Source organism: Schistocerca serialis, chromosome 5, assembly GCF_023864345.2.
Source record: "Schistocerca serialis cubense isolate TAMUIC-IGC-003099 chromosome 5, iqSchSeri2.2, whole genome shotgun sequence".
NCBI lineage: Eukaryota > Metazoa > Arthropoda > Insecta > Orthoptera > Acrididae > Schistocerca > Schistocerca serialis.
The window spans coordinates 246242278-246269424 of NC_064642.1; the positions used below are offsets into that span (position 1 = coordinate 246242278).

General features: G+C 39.0%; 1 protein-coding gene across 2 annotated transcripts in view; it reads left to right on the plus strand.

Moving 5' to 3' along the window:
• LOC126480986 (uncharacterized) overlaps window positions 1–27147 on the plus strand; it is a 76752-nt gene that overhangs the window by 9946 nt on the left and 39659 nt on the right. The window contains exons 1-3 of one of the 2 annotated variants that reach the window (XM_050104424.1): window positions 13617–13821; window positions 14895–15040; window positions 18241–18408. In XM_050104424.1, the coding sequence (XP_049960381.1) occupies window positions 13632–13821; window positions 14895–15040; window positions 18241–18408 (504 nt within the window). In that variant the 5' untranslated portion in view covers window positions 13617–13631. Of the gene's footprint in view, window positions 1–13616; window positions 13822–14894; window positions 15041–18240; window positions 18409–27147 lie in introns of those variants that run through there. The other variant, XM_050104425.1, reaches the window with a different exon arrangement.

Consider the following 27147-nt stretch of genomic DNA (forward strand, 5'->3'; position numbering starts at 1 on the left):
GAAACTTATTCGGAGCACCGGACGACCACCATTCTCCTGGGTATGAGGTGCTTTCCACCAAACATTTACAGATTGGATTTGATAGCCAAGAAGTCCTCGTGTTATGTGGTTTGCTGGATTATCATGTGCAGAACAATGTCCTTATTGACTAGGAGATATATATGTACGAATTTCTATCCCAGATGAAACTCTTCCATTGATTAGTGGAGGAGGAGGAGGATGTTAGTGTTTAATGTCCCGTCGACAACGAGGTCATTAGAGACGGAGCGCAAGCTCGGGTTAGGGAAGGATGGGGAAGGAAATCGGCCGTGCCCTTTCAAAGGAACCATCCTGGCATTTGCCTGAAACGGTTTAGGGAAATCACGGAAAACCTAAATCAGGATGGCTGGAGACGGGATTGAACCGTCGTCCTCCCGAATGCGCATTGATTAGTATCACTGCATATACAACCAAAGACTACTGTACCATCAGTCCACAACTCTGCCTGAGTAGTGCTGTACCCTGTAGCTGTGTTGAATTTTCTTAGTAGTTATGCTCCTAGAGGTTCGAGATGTTGCAGTTTTAGCTTTTTGTGGTGCAGCCTGTTCTATCTTCGGTCTGTGTGAATCATTGTGTTGCCTTGTAAAACAATGTGGCTGTACGGAGCTCCTGCATGTGCTTGTTCTGAAGTATCACGAAATACAAGAATCGGAACATCATGATTTTTAGTAGAGAGTTATGAATGCTGGGCAACGAAATGAAAATTAGGTGACAGGTCACAAACTTTATCAAGCCAAGTGCATGTCTTAGCCAGGTGGTAGAGGATATAGGTTCCTTGTGCAAGGGTTTCTCAAAGCAGGATCATGTGAAGATAGTGGGTGAAGTGGGAAACAGTATTGATAGGGATCGGGGCTACAGTATTGAGTGTTACCTGGTGAAAATAGCCTCTGCAACGACCCGTACCAATGTTGGGCTGGTGCCTGCTTTCGTGCGGCATGATCAGCCCCAGTTGAACCGCTCTGTCAGGAGGGTAAATATGGAGTTGGATCAGTTGCATAGTGCGGCTACTCTGGCAGACATTGGATTGGTCCCTGTCAAGGCTATTGATAGGGGGTATTTCACAAGGCATGGCCTACACCTCAGTAGGAAAGGGAAGGATAAACTGGCAGTGTTGTTAGCGAATCCATAAGGGGTGACACTAGTACTCATGGATGTACCTCTTTTTTTTAGACTAATATCAGTGTCCAATGAGAAGTTCAGGCAGGCAGGTGCTAAAGAGGTCCAAAACTCACAAGATTCTCACAACAGGAAAGTAAATAATAATGTTACCATATTTAACCAAAATATTGGTGGATTAATAAAAAAAGTAGATTCCCACAAAAGTAAAGTAAAAAATAATGTTACCATTTTTCACCAAAATATTCCGGGATTGAAGAATAAAGTAGATGAGCTCCTGGTTTGTTTTAATGACATTGAATCTGATACTGTAATAGATATACTATGCCTGTCTGAACATCACACTGTGTCTGATATGGAAAAGGTAAATATCAGTGGTTGTAAACTAGCTGCACCAATGAGTAGAGAGAATAAGGTGAGAGGAGGAGTTGCCATATATCTCAAAAGTTATCACTGTGTAAAAAGCTTAGTTTTGTCTAGAGCAACGTATAGAAGCATGTGCCTGTCAACTTAAGGAGGGGCTCTTTTATAATTGTAACAGTATATAGGTCCCCTTCAGGAAACTTTCATTTATTCCTGAAAAACTTGGATGCCTTGTTGTGGTATCTGTCAGATAGGGGAAAGCAAATTATTATTTGTGGGGACTTCAATGTTGATTCACTGAAAGAGTGTAATAGGAAGAATGACCTGGAAGTCTTGCTCGGTTCTTTCAATTTGACATCTGTTATTAATTTTCCTACTCGGGTAGTAAAGGACAGCAGCACATTGGTAGATAACACCTTTATAAACCAAGATAAGTTTAAAAATATAAATTCTTGTGTCCTGTTGAGAATGGCCTTTCTGATAATGGTGCTCAGCTAGTTACATTATATGACATAACTCCATTCAGTATTTCAAAACTACCCTCAAAGTTGTGCGTTCAATTAACGACTCAACAATTAGAAATTTCAGAGAAAATCTTCAGCAGTTAGACTGAGATGAGGTGTACAAGGAACCTGATGATAATTTAAAATATAACTTATTTCATGATACACTTGTAAGAGAATTTGAAAACTGTTTCCCCAAGAAAGTAGTTAAATCTAATCAATAGAAACCATGCAAAAAACCTTGGCTCACTAAAGGAATAAAAATATCTTGTAGCCACAAAAGGGAACTGTATCTAACAACAAGAAAGAGTAATGACCCAGAAACAGCCAGATATTATAAAAACTACTGTGCTACGTTAAGAAAGGTTATTAAAAAGTCCAGAAGCGTGTGCATCATGTCTGAGATTAATACCTCTGATAACAAAATCAAAACAATTTGGAATATTATTACAAGGGAGACAGGGCAACCAAGAGTACACGATGATGGCATTACCATCAAAGTTAATGGAAATTTGACAAGCAACAAGCTGGAAGTCGAAAACATTTTGAATAATCATTTTTTAAATGTTGTACAGGAAATAGGATCTAAATTTCATTAGAAGAAGCAAGGCAGTTAATGGAAGAGGCCTTACCCACACCATTTGATACAATTGAAATTCCACCCACTTCTCGTTCTGAAATTAGGAAGATAAACTCTCTCAAGAATGAAAGCTCATATGGAATTGATGGCATTTCCAGCAAGATAATAAAAGCTTGTTCCCAAGAGTTAAGTAGGATTCTTAGCCACATATGTAATAGCTCCCTGAAGCATGGTGTTTTCCCGGATATACTGAAGTATGCCATTGTTAAGCCACTGCATAAAAAAGGGGTTACGTCTGACATCAAGAACTACCGCCCAATCTCTCTTTTGACTGCCTTATCCAAAATTCTTGAAAATGTAATGTGTTGTAGAGTAGCTTCACAACTCTGTAAAAATAAAGTTTTAACAAAATGTCAGTTTGGTTTCCAGAAAGGTTTTTCAACGGAAAATGCTATATATACTTTCACTAATCAAATATTAAATGCTCTGAGTAACCGGAAGTCACCTGTTGGGATTTTTTGTGATCTCTCAAAGGCTTTTGATTGTGTAAATCATGGAGTACTTCTAGATAAGCTCAAGTACTGTGGTACGAATGGGACAGCACTCAAATGGTTTAAATCATACCTAACTGGAAGAGTGCAGAAAGTTGAAATAAGCAGTTCACATAATATGCAAAAAACTGGTGATTTCTCAAACTGGGGAACAATCAAGAATGGGGTTCCGCAAGGTTCGGTCTTGGGTCCTCTGCTGTTCTTAATATATATTAATGACTTGCCATTGTATATGCACGAAGACGCAAAGCTGATACTTTTTGCCAATGATACAAGTATAGCTATCACACCCAACAGACAAGAATTAACTGGTGAAATTGTAAACGATGTTTTTCAGAAAATCATTAAGTGGTTCTCTGCAAATGGGCTCTCATTAAACTTTGACAAAGTACAGTACATACAGTTCCACACAGTAAATGGAATGACACCATTAATAAATATAGATTTCGATCAGAAATCGGTAGCTAAGGTAGAATATTCAAAATTTCTAGGTGTATGCATTGAGGAGGGGTTGAACTGGAAAAAACACACTGAGGATCTGCTGAAACATTTGGGTTCAGCTACTTATGCTACGAGGGTCATTGCAAATTTTGGCGATATACATCTCAGTAAATTAGCTTACCACGACTAGTTTCATTCTCTGCTTTCGTATGGCATCATATTCTGGGGTAACTCATCATTGAGTAAAAGTGTGTTCATTGCACAAAAGCTTGTAATCGGAATAATTGCTGGAGCTCATCCGAGATCATCCTGCGGACACTTATTTAAAGAGCTAGAGATCTTCACTGTAGCCTCACAGTATATATATTCACTTATGAAATTTGTTATTAACAATCCGAACGAATTCAAAAGTAATAGCACTGTACATGGCTACAACACTAGGAGAAAGGATGATCCTCACTACTCAAGGTTAAATCTAACTTTGGCTCAGAAGGGGGTAAATTATGCTGCCACAAAAGTCTTTGGTCACTTACCTAATAGCATCAAAAGTCTAACAGATAGCCATATAGCATTTAAAAGGAAATTAAAAGAATTTCTTAATGGCAACTCCTTCTACTCATTAGATGAATTTTTGGTTATAGTAAGTGGGTAATTTCCCCAACCCCCACAAAAAAATTAAAAATATTGAGTGTCATGTAGTATTTTTTCTAATGTAATATCTTGTATAGAGACCTTTTATTAACCACACACGTTCCACATCATTACGAAGTGTATTCATGATCTGTGGAACAAGTATTAATCTAATCTAATCTATACACCAACAACTTTAGTCTCTGTATTAATCTCTCCCTTTAGCTCTCCATTTGTCTTACATCTGGTCAGAAGTGGTGACCCATTTCGCCACTTGAAAGTTCTGTCATTTTGTGAGGGCTGTTAGTTCATAATACATAGTAATAGCTTCATTGTTGTTATTTGCACCAAACATAAAGCCATCTGTGAAACTAGTGTTGGCTAGGAACTTGTTCTTTCAGTGTTGCTGAAAACAAGAATAGGCTGCATGTCATGCCAAATGGAAGTCTAGTGAAAATGTAAGCTGCTTTTGTAGTAAGGTAGTTTCCACAATTGTCTTGAAAAACATTATGCCATAGAAATCAAATACTTGTCGACAGTATGTGAGACTAGTTGCAGAAATGCTTGCAGGATGTAATCGGAACTGTAATAGAACAGCAAATATTTCCAGCAGAAGATTCGAGCCTATCTCTGTTGAAATGTTGAGAGAGTGCTCATTGATCTCATGAAAAGACACATCGAAAATGATCCTCCGTTTTACTGTACCTTGTTTCTCCTTCTTAATTGCCAGATGCAGAAGATAACCGATGGTGTAACTTGGGTCTTCAGGAGGAGTGAAGTGAGTTCTTCAGGTTCTTTGTAATGTAGTCCAACATAAGATGGTGGTACATGTCCTTTATTAGGGGTCATCGCTAAGAAGTCTTTGATGTAAATTATGAAGTCTACTTTCCACACTAGACTATCCTGTGCAAGTTGCTTCACCTCTGCATAATTACTGCATCTTCCATCTATTTTAACCTATTTAACATATTCTAGCCTTGGACTCCGTATGTTGAGAAGTTGTGGTTCACACATGATGCGATGTGATCTTGTAGTGAAAGGATGGTGTTGTCATCCTTAAGTTATACTGTATGTGGACTGTTTCATGTAGGGCATCACATGTGGATTGAACATTTAATTTGTATGCCATGTCACATGTGATGTAGTGTGCACATCAAATAAGTGATATAAAGATGTAGCCTACAATGGACAATGTTTTCTTTCACAGTGTGATTGAATTTTATGTGAAGTTGCTTGTTCAATATACTCATCGAATTTATCTTGAACTGTTTGTGATTTTTAAACATCTCTGCTACCTGTACCTGGTCATGTATAACCCTTAGTAGTGGCAACGTCCTGTCTTGTTTTACTACATTCCATATAGCCAATTATGGTGTCAGAACCTGATTTCTGACATACCACACGTGTTCCATGATTTTTTTTTAATAACTTTGCTTAGTAATAACCAAGTAATTTTTGTAGTGTGCAGCTACTGCAGGATCTTTTCTCGATCTTTCCAGCAGATACATTTCCCTTTCCCATTCACAAGAAGCTGTAATCCCTCTAGTGGATGCCTAGAGATGTTAAAATATTTCTTTTTCATAACCACTTTTCTTGCTCTTGCTAAGTCTATACGTTATATCCTCTCTACTTCAACCATCATTAATTATTTTGTTGCCCAAATAGCAAAACTCATCTACTACGCAGTGCACTATTTTCAGTGTCTTATTCCCTCAGCATCAACTGATTTGATTAGACTATGTTCTGTTATTCTTGTTTTACTTTTGTTGATGTTGGTCTTGTACAAAACACCATACAATCTGATCAGCTGCTCTTCCAAATTCTTTGCTGTGTCTTCAATGTCATCAGCAAACCTCAAAAGTTTTTATTTGTTCTCCCTTAACTTCAGTCCCTTTTCCAAATTTCTCCATTGTTTCCTTTATTTATTGCTCATTGTGCAGATTGAGTAACATTGGGGATAGGCTACAACCGTGTCTCATTATCTTCTCAATGATTGCCCCCCCCCTCCCCCCCCCCCCCCCCATCATGTCTCTCAAAGTTTGTAACTGCAGTCTGGTTTCTGTGCCCATTGTAGGCAATCTTCTTTTCTCTGTATATTATCCCTGCTACCGTAATTATTTCAGAGAGTTTTTTCCTGTCAAAGCTGTCAAAAGTCTTCTCTAAATCAGCAAATTCTGTAGATTTAGGCTTACCTTTCTTCAGTCTATCTTCTAAGGTAAGTCATTAGGTTAGTTTCTCCTTGTGTGTTAGTACAGTTCTTCAGAATTCAGTGTGTTCCTCCCTGAAATCAGCCTTTACCAATTTTCCTATTTTTCCGTAAGTAATTAATGTAAATGCAATTTTGTCATATGATGACATGATTGGAGATCGTGGCTGTTATTTGAAGACTAATGTTGATGATATTGGGACAGCAACGAGCCACAAATTTCCTTTCAGTTCCTTTATTCAATGGGTATTGTTGCCGGTTTCAAATCGTTAGGATTCATCTTCAGACAGTTTACACGCTTTCCTCATAACGTGGTGTTTACGTTTCTTGAAAGCATGTATATTTCTCATTACCTGGCGAGGTAAGTTTAATGCAATTTTGACATATGATGACATGGTTGGAGACTGTGGCTGTTATTTGAAGACCAATGTTGATGATATTGGGACAGCAACCAGCCACAAATTTGCTTTCAGTTCCTCTATTCAAATGGTACCGTTACCGGTTTAGAATCATTATGATTCATCTTCAGGCGGTTTACACGCTTTCCTTATAACATGTGGTGTTTACGTTTCTTGAAAGCATGTGTATTTCTCATTACCTGGCGAGGTAAGTTTAATGCAGTTTTGTCATATGATGATATGGTTGGAGACCGTGGCTGTTATTTGAAGACTAATGTTGATGATATTGGGACAGCAACAAGCCACAAATTTACTTTCAGTTCCTTTATTCAATGGGTATTGTTACCGGTTTCGAATCGTTAGGATTCATCTTCAGACGGTTTACACACTTTCCTCATAACATGTGGTGTTTATGTTTCTTGAAAGCATGTATATTTCTCATTACCTGGCGAGATAAGTTTAATGCAAACCATCTGAAGGTGTAACTGTGTAGCAACTGGAATTATTGCAGTCTTCTACAATTCAGAGGGTATTTTGCCTATCTCACCTATCTTGCCCACCTGGTTGAATAGTTTTGTCATGATTGGCTCTCCTCAGAATCTTAATAATTCCAAAGGAATGTCGTCTGCTCCAGGGGTCTTGTTTTGTCTAAGTCTTCTAGTCTTCTGTCAAATTCTTCTTGCAGTATCATAGCTCCCAACTCATCTTCATTAACTTCCTCTTAGCTTTCGATAATATTGTCCTCAAGTTCATCTACGGTAATAAAAAAATAAAGTAATTTATAAGAAACATTCCATATTTAGTCTTTATTCCTTCCAGAAGTTACAATCTGCTGCAAAATATAACAGCCTCATAAATAATTCAGATTAATTTGGGGGGGGGGGGGGGGGGGGAGGCTGTGCTTTGTTTCTGCAGCGCACAGAGCTATCCCTGCTATTCCTGCCCCTTCGCATCCCTCCTCAACCCCACCACCCATCCCAGTAGTTTGCTACTTATGTAAGGTGCACTTTGCTTGTGTGGATGTGTGTGAATTTTCTAATTCAGAAGGACGACTCTGTCTGCGAAAACTTAAATATTTTAGCAGTCTCTTACATTGTCACTGTCTGTCTCCTCTATGTGGTGAGTAGCAGTCTGTTCTTTTTATATTGTTGTTAGCCGTTATGTGTAAGTTTTAATTGTGGAAATTGAGTTAAATTACTAATTTGGTTCCTCATGACAATGGTCAAAATTAAGAGTACATGAAAGAACTTTCTGATGGTCAGCTCCTTGCACTTTGTTGTAGAGTTGCACCCTCTTCAATATGAAGTTAGCGTCTGTGTGCAGCAATAGCTGCCACAGATGACAGTCCATTTGTATTTGGAGAGTGACTGAATAGATATAAACAATGAATAGCATGAACCGATATAATGTCCATCATCTTATTTTTCTGCACTTAGGATCAATAGACACAGTTTTTGCAGTTCTGTAAAAACATGCTTAACCGACTAATTTTCAGTAACTTAGAATGTATATTACACTTCACTGAGTTCCTGGTGATGAATCCAGATTTTCCATGTACAATCTTGTCAGAGGTGAGTGCAGCAACTAGCATTGTACAGTTTATTTACTGAAAGTGGACACAGTGTCATAGGATGTAATCACATATTGATGTCATGGACTACATCTTTGTAAGCCTTTCAAAAGAATCCACATGTGACCAGTAGTGGGCCCGCGTGGGATCTTCTTTCACCAACACAAGATGCCTGGCCCTCTAAAGCCAGGACATAGTCATCTCTGAAACTTCCTGAGGGATTAGAATTGTGCTCAAGACCAGATATTGCACCACATTCTTTCCCTACTATAGACATTACAGATCGAGCTGGGTGCTAATCCTAGCCCAAGGCACAGAGTTAATTTACCAATAAGTTTCATTACAGACTATAGTCTTCTTTGTGAAGAACTCATTATTGCTATATTTTTCTTATTGGGTCCTAAAACCAGAAAGTTCTGCATCTATTTTGCAATCAAGCCTGAACTCGTGATTCTTTTTCTGCTCATGATGGCGAAAAGCGTATGTTGGTGTCATTTTCAAGTCCCTCAGAACTGTGTTTGTCATTTAAGTGTTTCTGAACCGCCTATTATATTTTGGATTGTTCACCAAATGGCTCATGGGGAAGCTCTTTTGCATGGAACTTAAAGGAGATTACTTTGAGATGTTAGCTTGAATTTTGTAAAATTCACCATTTACCTCACTCTGAAACTATCATTGTGATCAGAGTACATAAAGCAGAAATGAAGGGTCATCAGTTTATAGGGTAAAATAAAAGTAATTGTGAGTTTTGAGTAAAGCAAACAGAAATCCAGATGAAGAACAACACCGAGTCATTAGTTTTCAGTTATTTGAATGTTCCATGGATCATTAGTGCGAACTCTCCTCATGTTGTGGAATGAATCAGTTTTACAATTATAAGACACTCTCTCAGTGAATTGCGTTGCAAGTTGCTGATTGTTTACATATTTTTCTATTTACTATGATTTCTACTAAACTATGTTCACTCACTCTCTCTCTCTCTCTCTCTCTCTCTCTCTCTCTCTCTCTCTCCCTCTCGTTGACAGCAAATTTCGTAAGGCAGACTGTGAGGCTATATCAATACTCCAGCTGTTTCAAAAATGTGTATAAGAGTTTTTAGAGTAGTGGTTGCCACTTATTATACTTACAGCTCACTACAGTGGAACAAGCACTTCCTTGCTCAATAATGAGTTACATCAGAATATGATGTGTAAAACATATTGGAAGTCCCATGCCTTTTGGCAGAGCGTAGGGGAACAATGCGGGAGACCCACACCGCCGTACTTATTGAGGTGGTTTGCCATTGCCTTCCTCCGACCGTAATGGATATGAATGATGATGATGATGATGATGATGAAGACAACACAACAAAACCCAATCATCTCGGGTCAGGTGAAAATCCCTGCCCTGCTGGGAATCGAACCTGGGACCTTGTGCTGAGGAAGTGAGAATGCTACTGCGAGACCACGACCTGCGGACTTTACACATATTACTAAATGAAATTAGGGACGTGAGTTAAATATTTGACATTTACATCTTCAAAATCTGATTTATCAAAAATGTAAAAGTAGCAGTGCTTAGACAGTTAAGATGATTCGTCACAAGCTGTCACTTGGAGTCATACACCACAGTCCCTCACACTGTGATGCCAACTTTGACAATAAGTATGCCTACTCTCACATTCCCATGCACTCACGGGCCACTGTCACATCTGAATGTCCCACAAACTTGGATATTACATTCAACCCTCCAATCACAATGAGGCCCCTTTCAAACTCTTGTCAGGCATTGATAACACTGTCTCGCACAAGTACACAGCATCTCCATTTCTGTGCAGTGATCACTCAACATCTGACCCTGTTGAAGCCTTTTGTATACCCTATCAGACTTGGTAACAGCACTATACTTGCACAACACTAATGCACTCTGGTAGCTGTTCTATCTGTCAAAGAGAATTGCTGCTCTAATCATTTACATGCCGTTACCACCATGCATTATTTGTAATTGTGTGGTCAGGTCTTAGCCAGCACAGGATTGCAAGTATTGTTTTTAATCAGAGTTCAAAGGGTATCAATTATTAATTTCCACAAATAATTTATTTGCATTTTCATGTGTTGGAAGCACATCCATTGGACTTCATTATAAGAGACATCACTTACATTTGCATATAACAGAATATAACAGAAACAAGAGCAGCCCAAATATTGACCTCTGTGGTTCATACTCCGTGATTGTTCTCCATTCGACAATGCACTGCGGCCAAAGCGTCTTCCAAGCAGAAGTTAGAGTTCTGTTGGTAACCCTTTCGCACGCCTTTTCGATCGTCTTGACGCCAGCAACGACGTTGAAGTGATATGTCCAAAACTCTCTGAGAATGAAATTGGTAGCCTCAGTCAATTAAAAGCAGTGCATAAGAGTGCTTCAGTGTAGAGTTTCTTAACCCTTTTGGGATGAAAGGCCCATATACGTGGCCCGATGCAGCAGTCGCTATGGGATGCGAGGCCCGTATACGTGGCCCGATTGTCATGTCACACACCCAGCGCCTTATCTAGGGACTGGCTTGGAGGAGTAGCGACATGGGACGGGGCGCATTCTGTTGGGAAAAATGTGAACTACACGCAGAGTGCGGGTGACTGGCACGTGCTCAACCCCTCTCCCCACAGTCTTCCCCTCAGCGATCTACTAATTGGTCACGCTGTTGCTAGGGAGCATGCGTGACACCTGCAGTCATGTTTATGTTTGCGCATCAGTGACTTATTGTCTTCTAAATTAAGTGGTGATTTTGGTGTTAGTGGCTACATAATTATGGCTCGTTTATCTAATAAGGACATTGAGAGTTTGCTGAAAGACAGGAATGAAGATTGGAATGTAGACGATGATGGTGGTGAGAGTGAGTGGTCAGGAAGTAGTACTGATGACCAAAAAGATGGTTAAGAGGAAAATTACGAAGAGGATCAAGAGGGAAATGAAGAAGACAATGAGGAAGATAATGTCCTTGAAGAAAATGAAGAGGATGGTGGTGATTTGAATGACGGCGGTGGCGCGAATAGTGGTGCTCCTCGGGGCAGTGGTGTATGGACAGATATTACAGGAAAAGGGGAGCTTCCTAATGACATCGATTTTTGTGCCACAAAGGGAAAAAATTTCTGAAGCAGTGACAAATTGTCGGAGTTTCCTAGACTTTTTTCCAACTATATTTTTCTGACGAACTTTTGAATGACATTGTAGCCGAGACAAACTGATACGCCCGCAATAAGATTGAAAAAATGAGCCCCTTGAAACCCCGCTCGCAGTGGAAAGGTTGGCATGATGTGACTTTGATAGAAATAAAAGCTTTTTTGGGTCCCATTCTCAGCATGGTGATAAATGAACAAAGTGACATAAAAGCCTACTTTTCTACTGCTTGGACAACAAAGCAGGACTTTTTTGGAGAAGTATTTCTCCATGACCGATTTTTGCAACTTTACTGGCCTTTCACATTTGTCCTCCGGCTCCTCGGGGCTCATCAAAATTAGCTACTCGAGCCAAAAAAGTGAAGAATGTTGCCGATTTCATTGACAGCAAGTGTCGAGAGCACTTTTCTCCAGGAGAAAAAATTGCAGTGGATGAGTCTGCTGTCGGTTTCAAGGGAAGAATTGCGTTCAAGCACTGTAATACTCAGAAACCAACGAAGTGGGGCCTACGAGTCTGCATCCTGGCCGATTCTGAAACAGGATTGGTGGAGGAATTGAAGAAAGAAAAAACTCATCTAACCGGGACAATAATGGCAAACCGAAAAGGTTTACCAGTCAAGGTAATTAACTGATTTCACTAAATATTTTGCAAAATAGAACTGTACAAAATTTACCATTTTATTTTGCTTCCCATGGACGTCCCATAAGAGATAAAATTGTATTTTATATGTTATTTTAAAGCTAAAACTTTAAAGAATAAAATACAACTACTTTTAATATGTCTAATTCAATGCATCATCTCTCAATTTAAAAAAAGTAAAAAAAAAATTAAATTTTTCAATTTCCCCCCCCCCCCTCTCCTTCTATTTTAACACCACTGCCAAGTCAAAAGTCCATGGTATGGAATAATGAAAATAGTATGCCAATAAAGAGCATCCTTTAAGCTTCATTTAATACAAAATACACTGATAAGTCAAAAACTGTAGATTTTATAAGCGACGAAAGAAACCTAAGGGATATGGAACCCGCACAGCACTGCCAAAGTGCTCCGTTTTGGGGAAACGCTCTCCATTCCAAAAGGGTTAAAATTTAGAAGTAATCTGCTAGTCCATCGGCTGGCGTAAGGGAGTGGTGTTGGGAGGCAGAAATAGTATCTTGATGAATTGAAATTCTTCAAGGAGGTGGTCTTGTAGGCCTGAAGAATGGGAAGGAGCATCATTGTCCTCAACAAGGAAGACATGGAGTGGCAGATTCATCTCAAGAAATATTTTTTCACCAAACACTTCATTGATCCAGTCACAAAAAAGATCATGTGTCACCCAAGCCTTGTTGTTGAATCTCCACATCACATTTAATTTGCTCTTCTGGACTTTACACTTCTTGAAGACTCGTGGAGTTTCTGAATGTTATAAAAGTAGTGGTTTAATTTTCAAATCACCACTTGCATTGTCACAGAATAGCAATTCCAGATAGCCTTTCATTGGCTTGCGACCCGGCAATGCAGTCTCCGCTGCGATTATAAACGTAAGCTTCGGCGTTTTTTTTAGAATAAACATGTCTTGTCACAATTAAAAAATCTGTTTTGTCAGACAACCCTGAGAATCTACGAGCATCTTGAAGTTGCTGATGAAGTTCTCTGCTGCCTTTGGGCCACAGCTGGCTGCTTCACTTTGCCTCACAATGATGTTGATACCGGTTCTTCTCTTAAACTTCTCGAGCCACCCACGACTTCCCTTAAACCCTTCTTTGGCTGCTGATGATCCTGGCATCTTCTAATGAGGTCGGCAAAAATCATTCTCGCCTTCTCACAAATGAACTTCTCGTTAATAGGTTCACTTTGCAATTGCTTTTCATTTATCCATATAAGAAGCAACCTTTCAACATCGTCCAGAACATGAAACTGTTGTTTAGATAATCTTGTCACTCCATTTGAAGCATCTGCCTCCTTAATCTTGTCCTTGTTCTTGTGCAAATAATTGATGTAGACTGATTGTATATGCATGTTAAATCAGCAATGCTCAAACTACATTCATGTTTTTCAGTGATTTTACGTTTTATTTCTAAGTTCATTTTCTTTCTCGTATGGTTGTCTTCTTGCAGATTTATCTTTGTGGACATTTCTACGGAGGTTATCAAAATTTGCATACAAAAAAAACATGGCATGAACACAACTGTAGCAAAATGTGTGATCAGAAGCTTCACCAAGATGGAAGCAAAATAAGTGCTGAACCCAGATTGCAGTATTTACTCGTTATGCAAAAGTCCTCATTCAGTGAGTCATTTTTTTATGGTTTGTTTTTACTCATTATGTGATTTGTCCATTATGGGAGGCACTCGTTAAGCAAGGTTCCACTGCATTTCAGTGTCTCTTGTAGGGGTGGTCTGCTGCGGAGCTCCATGTTTAACAATGTAAGATGAACGGTGTGCTCCAAATCTCTTGTGCCTGCACCAGCATTCAGCTCTTTCAGCTGAGGTGCCACATATCACCATCTATCATTCTTTACAGAGCAGACAAGCTCCAAACCCTATGTTCTGTGAAGAATTGTGGACGTCCTACGATTTAGTTCCTAGTGTTAGTTTCGGTATCCTCCTTCCTCTTAGATGTTCACAACAGTAGCATGTGAACATTCACCCAGTTTTGCTGTTTTCGAGATACTCATTCACAGGTTCTGTGTGATAACAATCTGCCCTTTGTCAAAGTCGCTTACCTCAATCGATTTCCCCATTTGCAGCCCATACCTTCACTAGGGTAGTCCCCCATCTGTGGTTGCTTCTCTTATGTACTTTTGTTATTGCTTCACATTCCTGCAATGCCACCAGGCGGCATTCAGTTTCATGGTGGGCAGTGGTCATAATGTTTTGACTTATCAGAGTATATCAGTATATTGTGTACTTTGTGTGTGTTTTTATTGAGGTTACTTATGCAAGCTTTATACTCGTGTAAATGTTTTTTTTTTTTTGGCAACAACAGCAATTCATTTTGATACAGTGCTAATTTGGAGATAAAAATTATGCTTTGTCCCTTCTTGTCTCCTCAATACAGTAAATAATTTAGAACTAGTTCTTTCATTCTCTTCGTAGTTTTTTAGGATCATGTTGTTTTTCTCTGTTGCTGCCTTGATCTCAATTAGTTTTGCTAATCATTGTTGAGTGATCATTTTTGTTACCAGAAGTACTATGTAATTATACTCTTGCCTCCTATTTAAGCTGTTTTTATTTCAGCCACTTCTTGTGAATTTCATAACTAGGTTTTTTTTTCAAATACTTGTATTTGTATACCTTTTTATAAATAGACAACTGTCAGTCTAATCTCATTTACTGTCAGAAGTTAATTCTGCCATTTAGGTTGGCTGAAGAGTGTGCCAGGGGAGCCTAATCGAGCATTTTGCCTCTACTGTAACCGAAGCCTTCATGCTCATTGTTTAAGTCTTTTAAAACATTTATGTACATTAAAGCACACAAGAGCTGCACAGGCCATCGCCCCAGAGCAGGTAGTTTAATTTATATAACCATTAGTCTTATCTACATTTTGGTATTTGTGAAAGAAAATCTAAATTATATGTTACATAAATTATGTTGCTAGCTAAGAATGTGAAGAATAATGTGGCATATTTAAGTCTTTCAGATTCTCCAAAAATGTACTTAAATCATTGGGCTGTATCTGTTAAAAATTAATTTCTATCTAAGACAATTTGAAAGTTGCTGTTGGGTATTTTGGTTAGAAGAGGTGCAACTGACAATCTCAGAAACTAGTCAGTTGTTACTAGATGATGGCCCAATAATCCAAAACACAGTTTACTTTTCACCCTTAAAATTCTGGATTCCTGAGATTGGAATATTTCCTTTCTGCGCCCCTGTGATAATATCACAGAAGAAGTTATAATAGAAAATTCATTTTATCAGGTTCCACCACTTTATAACTGAGATGCCTGTGACAACATTTGAAGCAGTCTTTGGAGGAACACTGATAATATTATAAAATAGTTGATCAAATGTTAACATACGTCCCATGAACTTTTTCATTGCTGTCAGCTCTTTCGTCCTGAATCAGTAGAATTCCAAGAACTATATCAGTGCACACTCCGCTGCAGAGTGAAAATCTCATTCTGGAAACTATGACCACGTTAGCTCTTGCCATCATTAATGATCAAACAATATTTTAAAGGAAGAGCACCATTGTTGACATTATGCACGTTTAGAGGATCCATAAACTGCACTGTACATTGCCTTGTACTGCTTACTGAATTCAAGCCTAACTCTTCCTCTACAGTTTTCACCCCTCCAACACATTTGCCTCCATTCTCAAATTGACAATTCTTTGATACCTCAGGATGTTTCCTATCAACTGATACCTCCTTTTAGTCAAGTTCACCCTAAATTACTTCTCCACCCCCACCTTCGCCTATTAGATTCAGTATCTTCTCAGTAGTTATCCAATCTGCTTATCTAATCTTTAGGGTGTTTCTGTACATTTTAAAACATTCTGTTCGCCTCTTGTCCACATTTCACTTATATATGAAGTTCCATTCTTATACAAATACTTTTATAGACTTCCTAAGGCCGGTATTACACTATCAAATTTCTTTGTCAGATATCTTTGTCAAATGTCGTCCAATATTTGATCAAATCTAGGGCCTCGCTGTAGATTTGATGAAAGAAGTCGCTTGTCTTCTGTTCACTGCAATGTGACTTGTTACCACATGTAGCGCTAGCATCGCTGCATTCTGTCGTCTGTAGTGTTTTTATAAACATTGCCGGTAAATACAATTGGTGTGTGCCGACAACTACAAAATTAATAGAGATGTATGAAGCTGATGAGGTGCTTTACTACGCGAGGCACGCTGAATACAAAAATAGATTACGAAGATTGGAGACCTGACCTGACCTAACCTAACCTAACCCTCTCCTGTAGCACGGAATCGGAGTGTTACAGTGAGCCTGTCTTCTGCAGATGTAGCAGTTCTTAAGTGAATATTATGCTTTGTGATATGAGGATACACTTCATTGAGCACATACAGAAATGTATGCTAATCCATTCTTAAGTAATTGATGTACAACTTGACGTCATCCACTGTAAGCTCATGTAATAAATTAATAAATTTTGTTGAATGCTTTTATCGTGTCATCGTAAAACCCACGGCTTCACTCAGAACACTGTTCAAATGATTCTGGAACACTGCCTGTTAGCCATGTAAATGACCAGTTATTTGGAAATGAAGATGAAAATTGGCAGCTGATGAAAGTCATAATGAGATTGTCCAAGACATGTTAACTACATATGACAGTGAAGAACAATCAGAAATTTTGCCAGTACAGATCGTGCGACATAGTGATGCTGTGAGTGCATTTAACACACAGGTCACGTGGGCTGAGGAAAATGATGTAGAAGCAGCTGATGTTTTAGTTTTAAGGAAGCTGCAAGAGAAAGCTTTAAAAATCTCTTTGTTCTCAAAAAAACATACGAAGATTGATGATTTCATATCATGGGCAAAGCCAATTGATGAACATAAAAATGATTGAAGCAGAAAAAATTAAATTGTTTTTGCTTTTCAGTTAATGTGTTTGTTGCTGTAATATGCGCATAAAGTATTGTTAACATATGATCTGAGTTCTACAGAGTATTTTTGTTTTGTTTTGTGAGTCAATTAAATGTCATAATATTTAAAAAAAAAAAAAAAAAAGACGACCTGCACTTTTCATTGAAAATCCAGCAGTTTCTGTAGGCCCTAATCCGACATATCCCAGTCCCGTATGTGTAGGACTACAGAGACTCTACTGTGGATAAATATTGCAATTCTTGAAGAGTTCGTTGGTGCTTATTAGTGGGGCAGTGCAAATCTAATGATTCAAATTGGTGGTGGGCAATTTGAATACCGGTCTGGTTAGTATAACAGAGGGTTTGCCCCTTTCAGCTCCACCCAAAGTAATGATTCATCATAGACAAACAAGACCTCAGAATGGTAATTTTCTAATGGCTAAACCCAAATACTTGTAGGCAAATGTGACACTTGCGTGTTTTATATCATTCCAACTTTATTTTCTGCCCCCGCCCCCCCTTTTCTCTCTCTCTCTCTCTCTCTCTCTCTCTCTCTCTCTCTCTCTCTCTTTTTCCCTTCATAACATATTATAACCTTCAGGATGACAGTGAAAAAATTTAGACAATATTATGAAACAGATATATGGCTACTCACCATGTAGTGGAGAGGCCGAGTCGCAGATAGGAACAAGAAAAAACTGTCAAACATGTAAGCATTTACATGACCACAGCCTCCAACTGCAGAGGCTGTGGTTGTGTGTGTGCGAGTTGTGTTTGCTTGATTACGTGAGAGAGAGGGTGTGTGTGTGTGTGTGTGTGTGTGTGTGTGTGTGTGTGTGTGTGTGTGTGTAATTCTGGTGAAGGCATTTCTGACCGAAAGCGTACTTTTTTGACTGCCTTGTTGTTCTGCCTATTTGCGACAGCATCTCTGCTATATTGTGAAAAGCAATCTATCCTTCTCATAATATTGTCGTTATTACATGCTGGATTTTCCGTAGTGAAAAAAATTTTCCCACATTTCTTAACTCACACATACTAATTAGGTTCATTGTTTTGCTATTAATAAGTTTCTTGTATTACTATGTTACTTTTTATTCAGAAGTATAGTGTTACTTCATTTGTAAATTAATAGAAATACAATAACTATGTTTTTAGTTCCCATGTGATATTGGTGGAGAGAAAAATACAGAGGCACAACAAAATTTGATTGGTAGTGAAGAAAGTGGAATTGAGGCTGCATGTCAACAAATTATTACCAATAACAGAGTCAGTGTCGAGCAAAATATGTTGAGCACTGAAGGCAGTATTGTAGCTGCTCAGAAGGTAAGTCTTTTACTAAAGTATCAAATGTATTTTATATTGCCACTAACTTGAAACCCTTGTCACTCTTTCATATCTGTTTCTTCAACAGCATTCCCCCTTGCTTTTAAAAATGATTTTCAGCATTATTTTCAAGATCCTAGGATCTTTTTATGTCCTCTACAAAAGGAAGGATCCCGCATAAGCCCCATCCACCATCTCTCTCTCTCTCTCTCTCTCTCTCTCTCTCTCTCTGTCTCATATTACTTGTCTTTATCTGGACTTTCCTATATATTTATGATTAGAAAATAATGTCAACCAAATCAACATGCCACATCATAAATATTGTCAGCAAATTGCAGAGGGGGCAGTACAAGGACAGTAATTTAAAAGCAATTTATAGAATTTTGAGGTGACTTCACACAGAATTTGCAGAATAATTACTCACCTTCCGCAGCTTGTATGGTGGACAAACACTACATTGATAAGATTAAGTAAGGCAAGTACAGAGATACAAAGGCAGTAGTGTTTCCATAGTATCATTTGTAACAGAATAGGAACAAAAATGGAAAGGGGAGAGTTTTAATACTAGTATTTTCTAGCTTTGGCTGTAAACCATGTGAAAGTGAAATCAAAAGTCTGGCAAATTATTATGAAATAACTTTTGTTCAATAGCATGACTGTTTTTAAACATGATTCTTATAAGTTCAAATGCTGGACAATCTGGTAGGGTGACATCTCCAACCAGTGTTCAGTAATCCAAACTTACATTCATGTGAAGTCAACATATCTTTTAAAATCCTACCAATAAGCACAATGACTTGGATGCAATTGCAGGGATTGATAACCCTGATGTTTTAATTATAACTGAATATTAGTATACAAATGAACTAATTAGTATATGTCAACCACTTCCATGATCTTTTTTTCTGCCTTCAGCAGCAAAGAGAAAAGTGATGATAGGATAGCAACTTTTACTGTGAGAGGTAGCAAATATAACATAAAAAGTATTTTTGGCATAGAGAGGGTATAATGGAATCAGCAGCAACTGGGGGAAATGAGAACTTAATCATTATGGGTCTATACAGACCTCCCTGTGGTAGTCTTCTTCTTCTTCTTCTTTTTTTTTTTTTTTTTTTTTCTTTTTTTTTTTTTTTTTTTTTTTTTTTTAAAAAAGAACGGATCTTCAGTCCCCTTTGAAGTACTCCCCACTTGCACTAATACACTTGTCTAATCTTTTGTGATGTTTGACAGAACCTCCATTGTTTTTTTCTCTTCACCTCAGCAAAATGCTTTCCTTTCATATTTCTTTTCACTGGAGGGGAAAAAAAATGTCACATGGGGCAAGGTCAGGTGAGTGTTGGGTGGTGGGGGGGGGGGGGGGAGGTTGAGGAATAGGGGTCATACCATTTCTGGTCAAGAACTGTCGTACAGACAGGGCTGTATAAGCAGGAGCATTGTCATGATGGAAAAACCATTTACCCAACTGCCACAAAATGGCCAATTCTGCTGCACTTGTTGCCTAGTATTTTCAAAGCTTCCAAGGAGAAAGCCTGGTTAACTTTCTGACCATGCAGAACAAGCTCTGCATATACAACTCCTCTCACATGGGGAAAAAACCTCGTTTTAACATTTGGTTTCACTTCACGAGATTTCTTGAGGAAAGGTGAACTTGGAAGTCTTCCACTGCCTTAATTGTTGCTTTGATTCAAGATCGTAAGCATAGCACAAAGTTTTGTCGCCTTTGATAATTTTTTGAAAAAAGATTTGGATCATTTTGAGACTCGTCTTTCAAAGCACAGTATGCTTCCACATGATCCTATTTTTGGTCATCAGTCATGGCATGAATTTGGCAGACACCTTATGGCCATTGAAGGATGGCCAGAATGATGTCTGAAATCAACTGATGTTTCACCATTTTTTAAATGAGAAAACTGCTGAATCACTTGAGTTTTCCTCGTAGCTTTGTCCTTGTATTCTGTTTTTAACATTTCAGGAGTTTCTATTCCACTTTTTCCAAGCAAAAAGCAGAATTTCACCACTGCAAGCTGTTCACAAAAATCAGCCATTGCAAAAGTCAGTCACACAAAACAGTTGTCACTATAAACTCTGCCGAAACTAATCCTGACCTCCTTCAATGACAGCACTTGGCTTACTGTCACTGGAATATTCGCACTTTGTCCTCCTAGCAGCAAAACACAGTACTACGAAAGCTTTGCCCACCAATTTTTTTTTTTTTTTTTTTTAAACCCCGTTCACTGTCTGCTGACGCTAGCTTGAAATTTCTGCTGACGCCAGCTCGAAAAAGCTAATGTTAATGCTAGATCAGTTTAATTTTACTTTCCTGAGAATTGAGCCAACTGGAGAGGTCAGTAGCAGCAAATCGTTTATTGATAGCATTGTAATTAACATGTCTCACTTTGCAGTTTTGAACCTCGCCAGTTTCTGACCTCCAAGCTTTTCAGGGGCTGATAGAAGCTGAAAATCATTATGTCAGCAGCAAAAATAAAAAAGAAAAAAAAAGTCACAAGAAGAACCACCCATGAAGACAATATTTAAAATCACAACAATAGGCTTTTTAGCTGAAAATGCTAGGAAAAGAACTACTTAACTCGCAGTGAATTTGCACCAGATTTTTATTATTGCTTCATTGTCTCATGTCCAGAAATTGCCTTTCCAATAAATGATTGCAAAAAATACAAAATAGTCATTGCATTTTGCAAAAAATACAAAAAAGTCATTGCATGAAGTGAAAACAGTGAGAGAAAAACTCAGACTTTTCCAGTGAGCTGTGCTAAAGTGTGTCATTCTTGATGGATTAAAGGTCGAATTTAACAACTATCATGAATATTACAAAGATCTACTATTATAAGCTAGATGTAAACCCATAGTAATAATCTAGTAACACTGGCATAACTGCTTGGAAACTTATAAGTAGATTTAGTGATTGCAAGGAGAAATCAGCCAGTAATTTACCATCAGCTATAAAGGGATTACCATCAAATGCCAATATCAGATCGTAAATGTTTTTAATGAGTAGTTTTCTTCTGTTGGGAAATTGATCAGTGAACTCTCCAACAATATCCAGTATATGTATAAGCATATTCCTGTTAAAGAAAGCACATGGTTGTCCACTAGCACATTAAAAAGTTTCATAGACAATATGACTGCTGTCATGACCACAGCAGTAAATGATGTAACTGCATTATGTAGTCTTCCAAGCAGTCAGAAAATAGAACAAGTAACTCTGATTTACAAGAAAAGTTATAAATCCACAATTGTAAACTGTCAACCTATTGCAATCTTAACTGAATTTTCTAAAGTAATTGAGAAAGACCAATGACAATCCTGAGTCAGCACAATCTAATCTTTGAAAATCAGAATACGTTATGAAAAACTTGTCATCTTAAAGAGCTGTAGCACATTAGACATGCAAATAGATTCCTCAGCCAGTATGCTGTACAAAAACATTTTTGCTGTAAACATGATTACCAAATTTTGTAAAGATGTGTATGAGCTAAAAACTGTGTATTGTTCATTATTCTCACCAAATTTGAAGTATGTTGTATAAGTATGGAGTGTAGCAATGCAAACTAACCTAATGATATTACTAATGCTGCAGGAAAAAGCTGCCAGAATTACTTGTATGCCCAACACATAGAATCATGTCGGAACCGGTTTGTATAAAGTTATATTACTTGTGAAAACAATAAATTCAAACTTAAACTGTGACTTAAATCAGCATGATACCCAACAAAAATTAAGATATGATGTAAATACCCACAGAACTGGGTTGTATGAAAAAGATGCACTTCCAGCTGGGCTCAAGTTAGCCCATGCTTTATGTAGAAAGCTCACAGCCCTTCCCATTTATAACTTAAAATACCAATTAAAAATAATTGTAATTTAAAATCCATTTTTTCCCTATATGAGTTCCTTTCAAAAATTTAGTACTTTTTGAAAATGTTTTTATGGAGAATAAAATAGCAACCTTAATGGAATATTTTGAAAATAAAATTAAAGCAGTCATGATTGCAATAGAACATTTACTGGATTAGATTAGATTCAGCTTTTTTTCCATAGACCCAAAAATGAGATTATTCTCATTGGTCTGGTACAAGTCAGAAAGAATAACATAAAAAACATAAAACATTTGAATATAATACTCACTACCCTGATCATATATTAGGAGACGGTCAAAATATGTGAATACATTACAGTAAACTGGAACTGCTGATATTTACAGAATTGGTACACTGTCAGAATGAAACATAGTTATGCACTTTTAATAAATTCATCATACACAAAATACCTAATCTTCACTGTTGTAACAAAGGGGTGAGGATGGTGGAGAGTAGGTGAAGGATGTGGGAGGCTAGATTTCAGAGTTGTTGGTCAGTGAGTGCCAAGATTCTTTCAGTGTGAGCACAATAACCAGCTACAATGAGACATCCAGCATCATTGAGTTTGTGGATTTTGGGGAGCATATAGAAGGTGGGTGTGTGGGGTGTCATAATGGCAAGAAGAGAAATGGATTCAGGGGTGAGGTTCTGGGAAGGGCCTAAAGGCTTTATGCAGAGATTGCAGGCTATGTTGGTTTTCTGGGATGGAATCAGTCTGGCACAGTTCACAGGTGGATGAGTCAGACAGTTGGTGTAGGACTCCCACCAGGTAATCACAGCTTCATGCTGACAGCCATGGAACCTTTGTCTGCATGTAGAATGATGAGCTGAGGATCTGTTTTGAGACAGTATATGGCTGTCCTTTTTTCTGTTGAAATGTTGATTTTGTGAGGAACGGACCAGGGGAAGGATGGTGAGGCCAAGTTGGAGGTAAGGAATTCCTGGAGTGTTGCTGATGGTGGTTAGGGGGAGGGGAGAGGATCACAGTTGGATGGTGGTACAAACTGGGAGAGGCAGAGTTTAGTGTTGAGATTAGGTTGACTGTGGTTGGAGGGCCTGGTGGCAGAGAAATGTTTCCATCACAAGGACTTGAAGAAGTAGAGTAGGCCTTTGACAAGTCCAGCATTGTTAAGTTTGAATGTAGAACTGAAAGTGAGGCCTTTGAATAAGAGTGAAACTTATGTGGCTGACAGTGTCAGTGGAAAAGTTAACAACAGTGTTTTGGGGTTGTTTTTTCTCTGGATTTAGCAATGTGTTGAAAGGAAATTTTGGGAGATGGGGAAAGTTGAAAAGATCAGCTAGGCAAGGTCAGGGTGCTGTGAGGGTTCGACAAGGAGGAACATTGTGGGTAGGATAGGGGCTGGATAATAGTGGCATGAGGTGGCAGAATGATGCCATCAGACTGGATATCTTATGTAGGAGATGTCTCAAATACTTTTCCAGATGCTGGAGTGCAAGGAATTTGATTTCAGAGATGTGATGCATGTAGTAGTGATTGCATGGTAGCAGTATGTTGCAGAGGGGGAGAGGTGGTTCTAGGATGTCTGTGCCATGGAGAAATTTTTGCATTACCAGATGTGTGAGGGAAAGAGACAGGCAGAATCTGAAAAGGTGAAGAGGTCATTGTGAAAGGAGGAATGGGAACTAGAGAAAGGAATTTTATGGTAGACCGTTTGAGGGAGGGGGTATTCCATGGTTTAGGCAGCATTTAAGGAACAAGATGTGACAGAGTTTCAGCCCGTGAATGGTATATTTCTCTGAGGTATGGCAGTGGGGAAACAGAAAATGATGCAGGAATGGGCAAATGAAAGTATTAGGTAGATGTGGGACAGTTGGACAACAGGAAAAGATACATAAAATACATATAGATATTCAAAAATATGTAAAAATATACAAAAATGCACATAAAAAAAGGAAAAAAGAACAGAACTAATGAGGTAAGGGAGGATGCAATTTTGGGGTCAGGGAAGAGGGTGGAGGTAGACTGGTTAAATTCACAAGAGCCTGTGGCACAACAGCTAAAACCTCATGTAAAAAAATCTCATATCACTGTTATCCTTTCCACCAAAATCCTCAGCTCCACAGAAGTTTCAGTCCTATCCAAAGACCTCACCTTAAACCCAGATTTAACCATGTTGGGCTTGTCAAAGACTTCCTCTCCTCTTCCCGATCCCTGCCTCTCCCAGTTCATATCACCATCCAACAGAGATATTTCCCCCTCCCACCTAACCACCTTGTTATTTATTTAGCGTATGGCTAATACAGACGTATCATGAAATTACATATACATATGTACATATTGACACACAAGAAACTTAAGTTTGTCTTTACAACTGAATATCCAGTCCTTCAATCCAGCGCACTGCATCTGGAGTTGCTAGCAGGAAGTCCTCTTTGGCGCCGTGATAGGCTCGAATCCTGCATTCACTGACAATGTGGTGAACAGTCTGGTATGGAGCCCCGCAGTCACAAGCTGGATCAGGCAGCTTGTTCCACTTAAAGAGAGCATCCCTGCATTGCCCATGGCTGGTACAGATTCTGTTTAGAGTAGACCACGTCTTGCGTGGTAAGTCGAATCCACTTGGAAGTTTAGCACCTGAGAAGATGTTATGCAGGTGCACATCTGTCACTGCTTCCCACCGACCTTTCCATTCTTCAAGAGGTTTGAAATTCTTAGCAACCATGTCAGCAGCATCGCACAGAGTTGGATGACGTGATTTCAGTCTCTTGCGATTTAAAAGTGGCAGGTCGCTATGCACGGGTAGGTTAGAATTCCTGGAGATCTTGTGGAATTCTCTCATAAGGGCAGTACATCTGCGTAGATCAGGAGGCATTATACCGGTTAACAGTGGAAGCCAATAAACTGGAGTAGATCTGATTGTGCCAGATATTATGCGCATTGTCGTATTCAGCTGGGTATCAACAAGCCTTGTATGATGACTATTCATCCAAACAGGTGCACAATACTCAGCACTTGAGTATACCAAGCCCAGAGCTGAAGTTCGCAGGGTGGTTGCTGAAGATCCCCAGGTAGTTCCGCATAGCTTATGGAGGATGTTGTTTCGAGTCCTCAGCTTTTGAGCTAAGTTAAGAAGGTGTTGTTTGAAGCATAGTGTACGATCCAGGATGACACCAAGATATTTTGGGTTCCAGTTGTGATGAAGAATTCTGCCTCTGAAACTTACCTCCAGTTTTACATTCGCCAACTGGTTATTTAGATGGAAGCAACACACTTCTGTTTTACTCACACTGGGTTGGAGTCTCCAGATTTTGAAGTAATTGTCTAGTGGAGACAGGTCATTGGCTAAAATCTCTTCTGTTGTCTTCATTTCCTGGTGTTTGACGGCTAGAGCCAGGTCATCGACATAGCAGTATTTTCTGGACGAAGTGTCAGGTAGATCAGGTAGATATAGGTTGAACAGTAAGGGTGAGAGAACTGATCCTTGAGGCAATCCCTTGTTCAGCTTCCTCTCCTTACTTATGTTGCTTCCAGTGATTACCTGGAACTTCCGATCACTTAGCATGCTGTTAATCAGTTGAGCCATTGTTCTGCAGGGTATGATGCGGAGAAATTTGTAGATAAGGCCTTCCCTCCACACAGTGTCGAAGGCGGCAGTTAGATCAACAAATGCCACAGATGTTTTCTGCTTCATTTGGTATCCTGACTATGAAGGATGTGAGAGACAATACTTGGTCGCAGCAGCTACGCCCTGGTCTGAAGCCTGCCTGATCAACTGGAACGTTCTCTAAGATAGTGCTACTTATTCTGTTATATATTAGCCTTTCAAAAAGCTTGTAGCAGCAGCTGAGTAGGGAAATGGGGCGATAGTTTTCTACCCTGTTGCTGGGTTTGCCAGGTTTCAGAACAGATATTATCTTCACCTTTTTAAACTCAGATGGAAGTTGACCAGTCAGCAGGATGTCAGTGAAGAATTCTGCCAGCCATTTCGTAGCTTTTCCTCCCATATGGATCAGGAATTCTGGGTGGATACCATCGAATCCAGGTGCCTTAAGAGGTTTGAGGTCCTTCAGTCCAGAGTCAATGTCTGAAACTGTGAAGGGATGGGTATACTCAGATGAGGGAGATGCCTTCTTTTTAAGGTCATGAAGCTGTCGTCTGATATGTCTTGTATGTTTCTTGTCAGGAGGTACTCTTGAGGTGGTAATGATGTGGGAAGCAATTTGGTCTGGTGTTACTTCGGAATTTTTTCTGCATGCTGGTGCACTTCCTCCCAGTTTTCTCAGAAGACTCCATGCTTTCCTGCTCGAGTGGGTAAAGTCCATAATTTTGACTGTTTCTGCCCATTTCTGCCTCCGAGACATGTCCAAGCTGGACAATAGTTCCGTAGCTATCTCTGGGTCACCACTTTGCTGGAAGTATTGGTACAGTGTTTCACTTTCCTCATTCCATCCTGGAACATATTCTTTTCGGTATCCTCTTGGCATACACTTTTTAGCTGTTGCTGTTACTGCACCAATGAAGCGTTGATAGTTATTATGTGATGAAGGTATCCATCGAATGGTCTTATCCAGTTCCGTTGAAAACTTCATCCAGTCGGCTTTCTGGAAATTCCATCGAGCATGCGGAGTTGATCGTATGACAGGAACAGTGCAGCCAATTTGTATTATTACAGGTCTGTGTTGGCTGTGAGGAAAGGCATCTATCACTTTCCTTGTGGTGTTGATGGGAAAGCCAGTTTCGTTGCAGCTGACAAAGCATAAGTCAGGATTTGAATCCTTGTCCCAAGCAGCTGACCTGAAAGTGCCTTGATCTTTGGCATCAAACACTAGATGAATATTATTCTCTTCGATCCATTCTGCAAGCATGCTCCCATTTTCATCATTTTGAGAGTACTTCCAA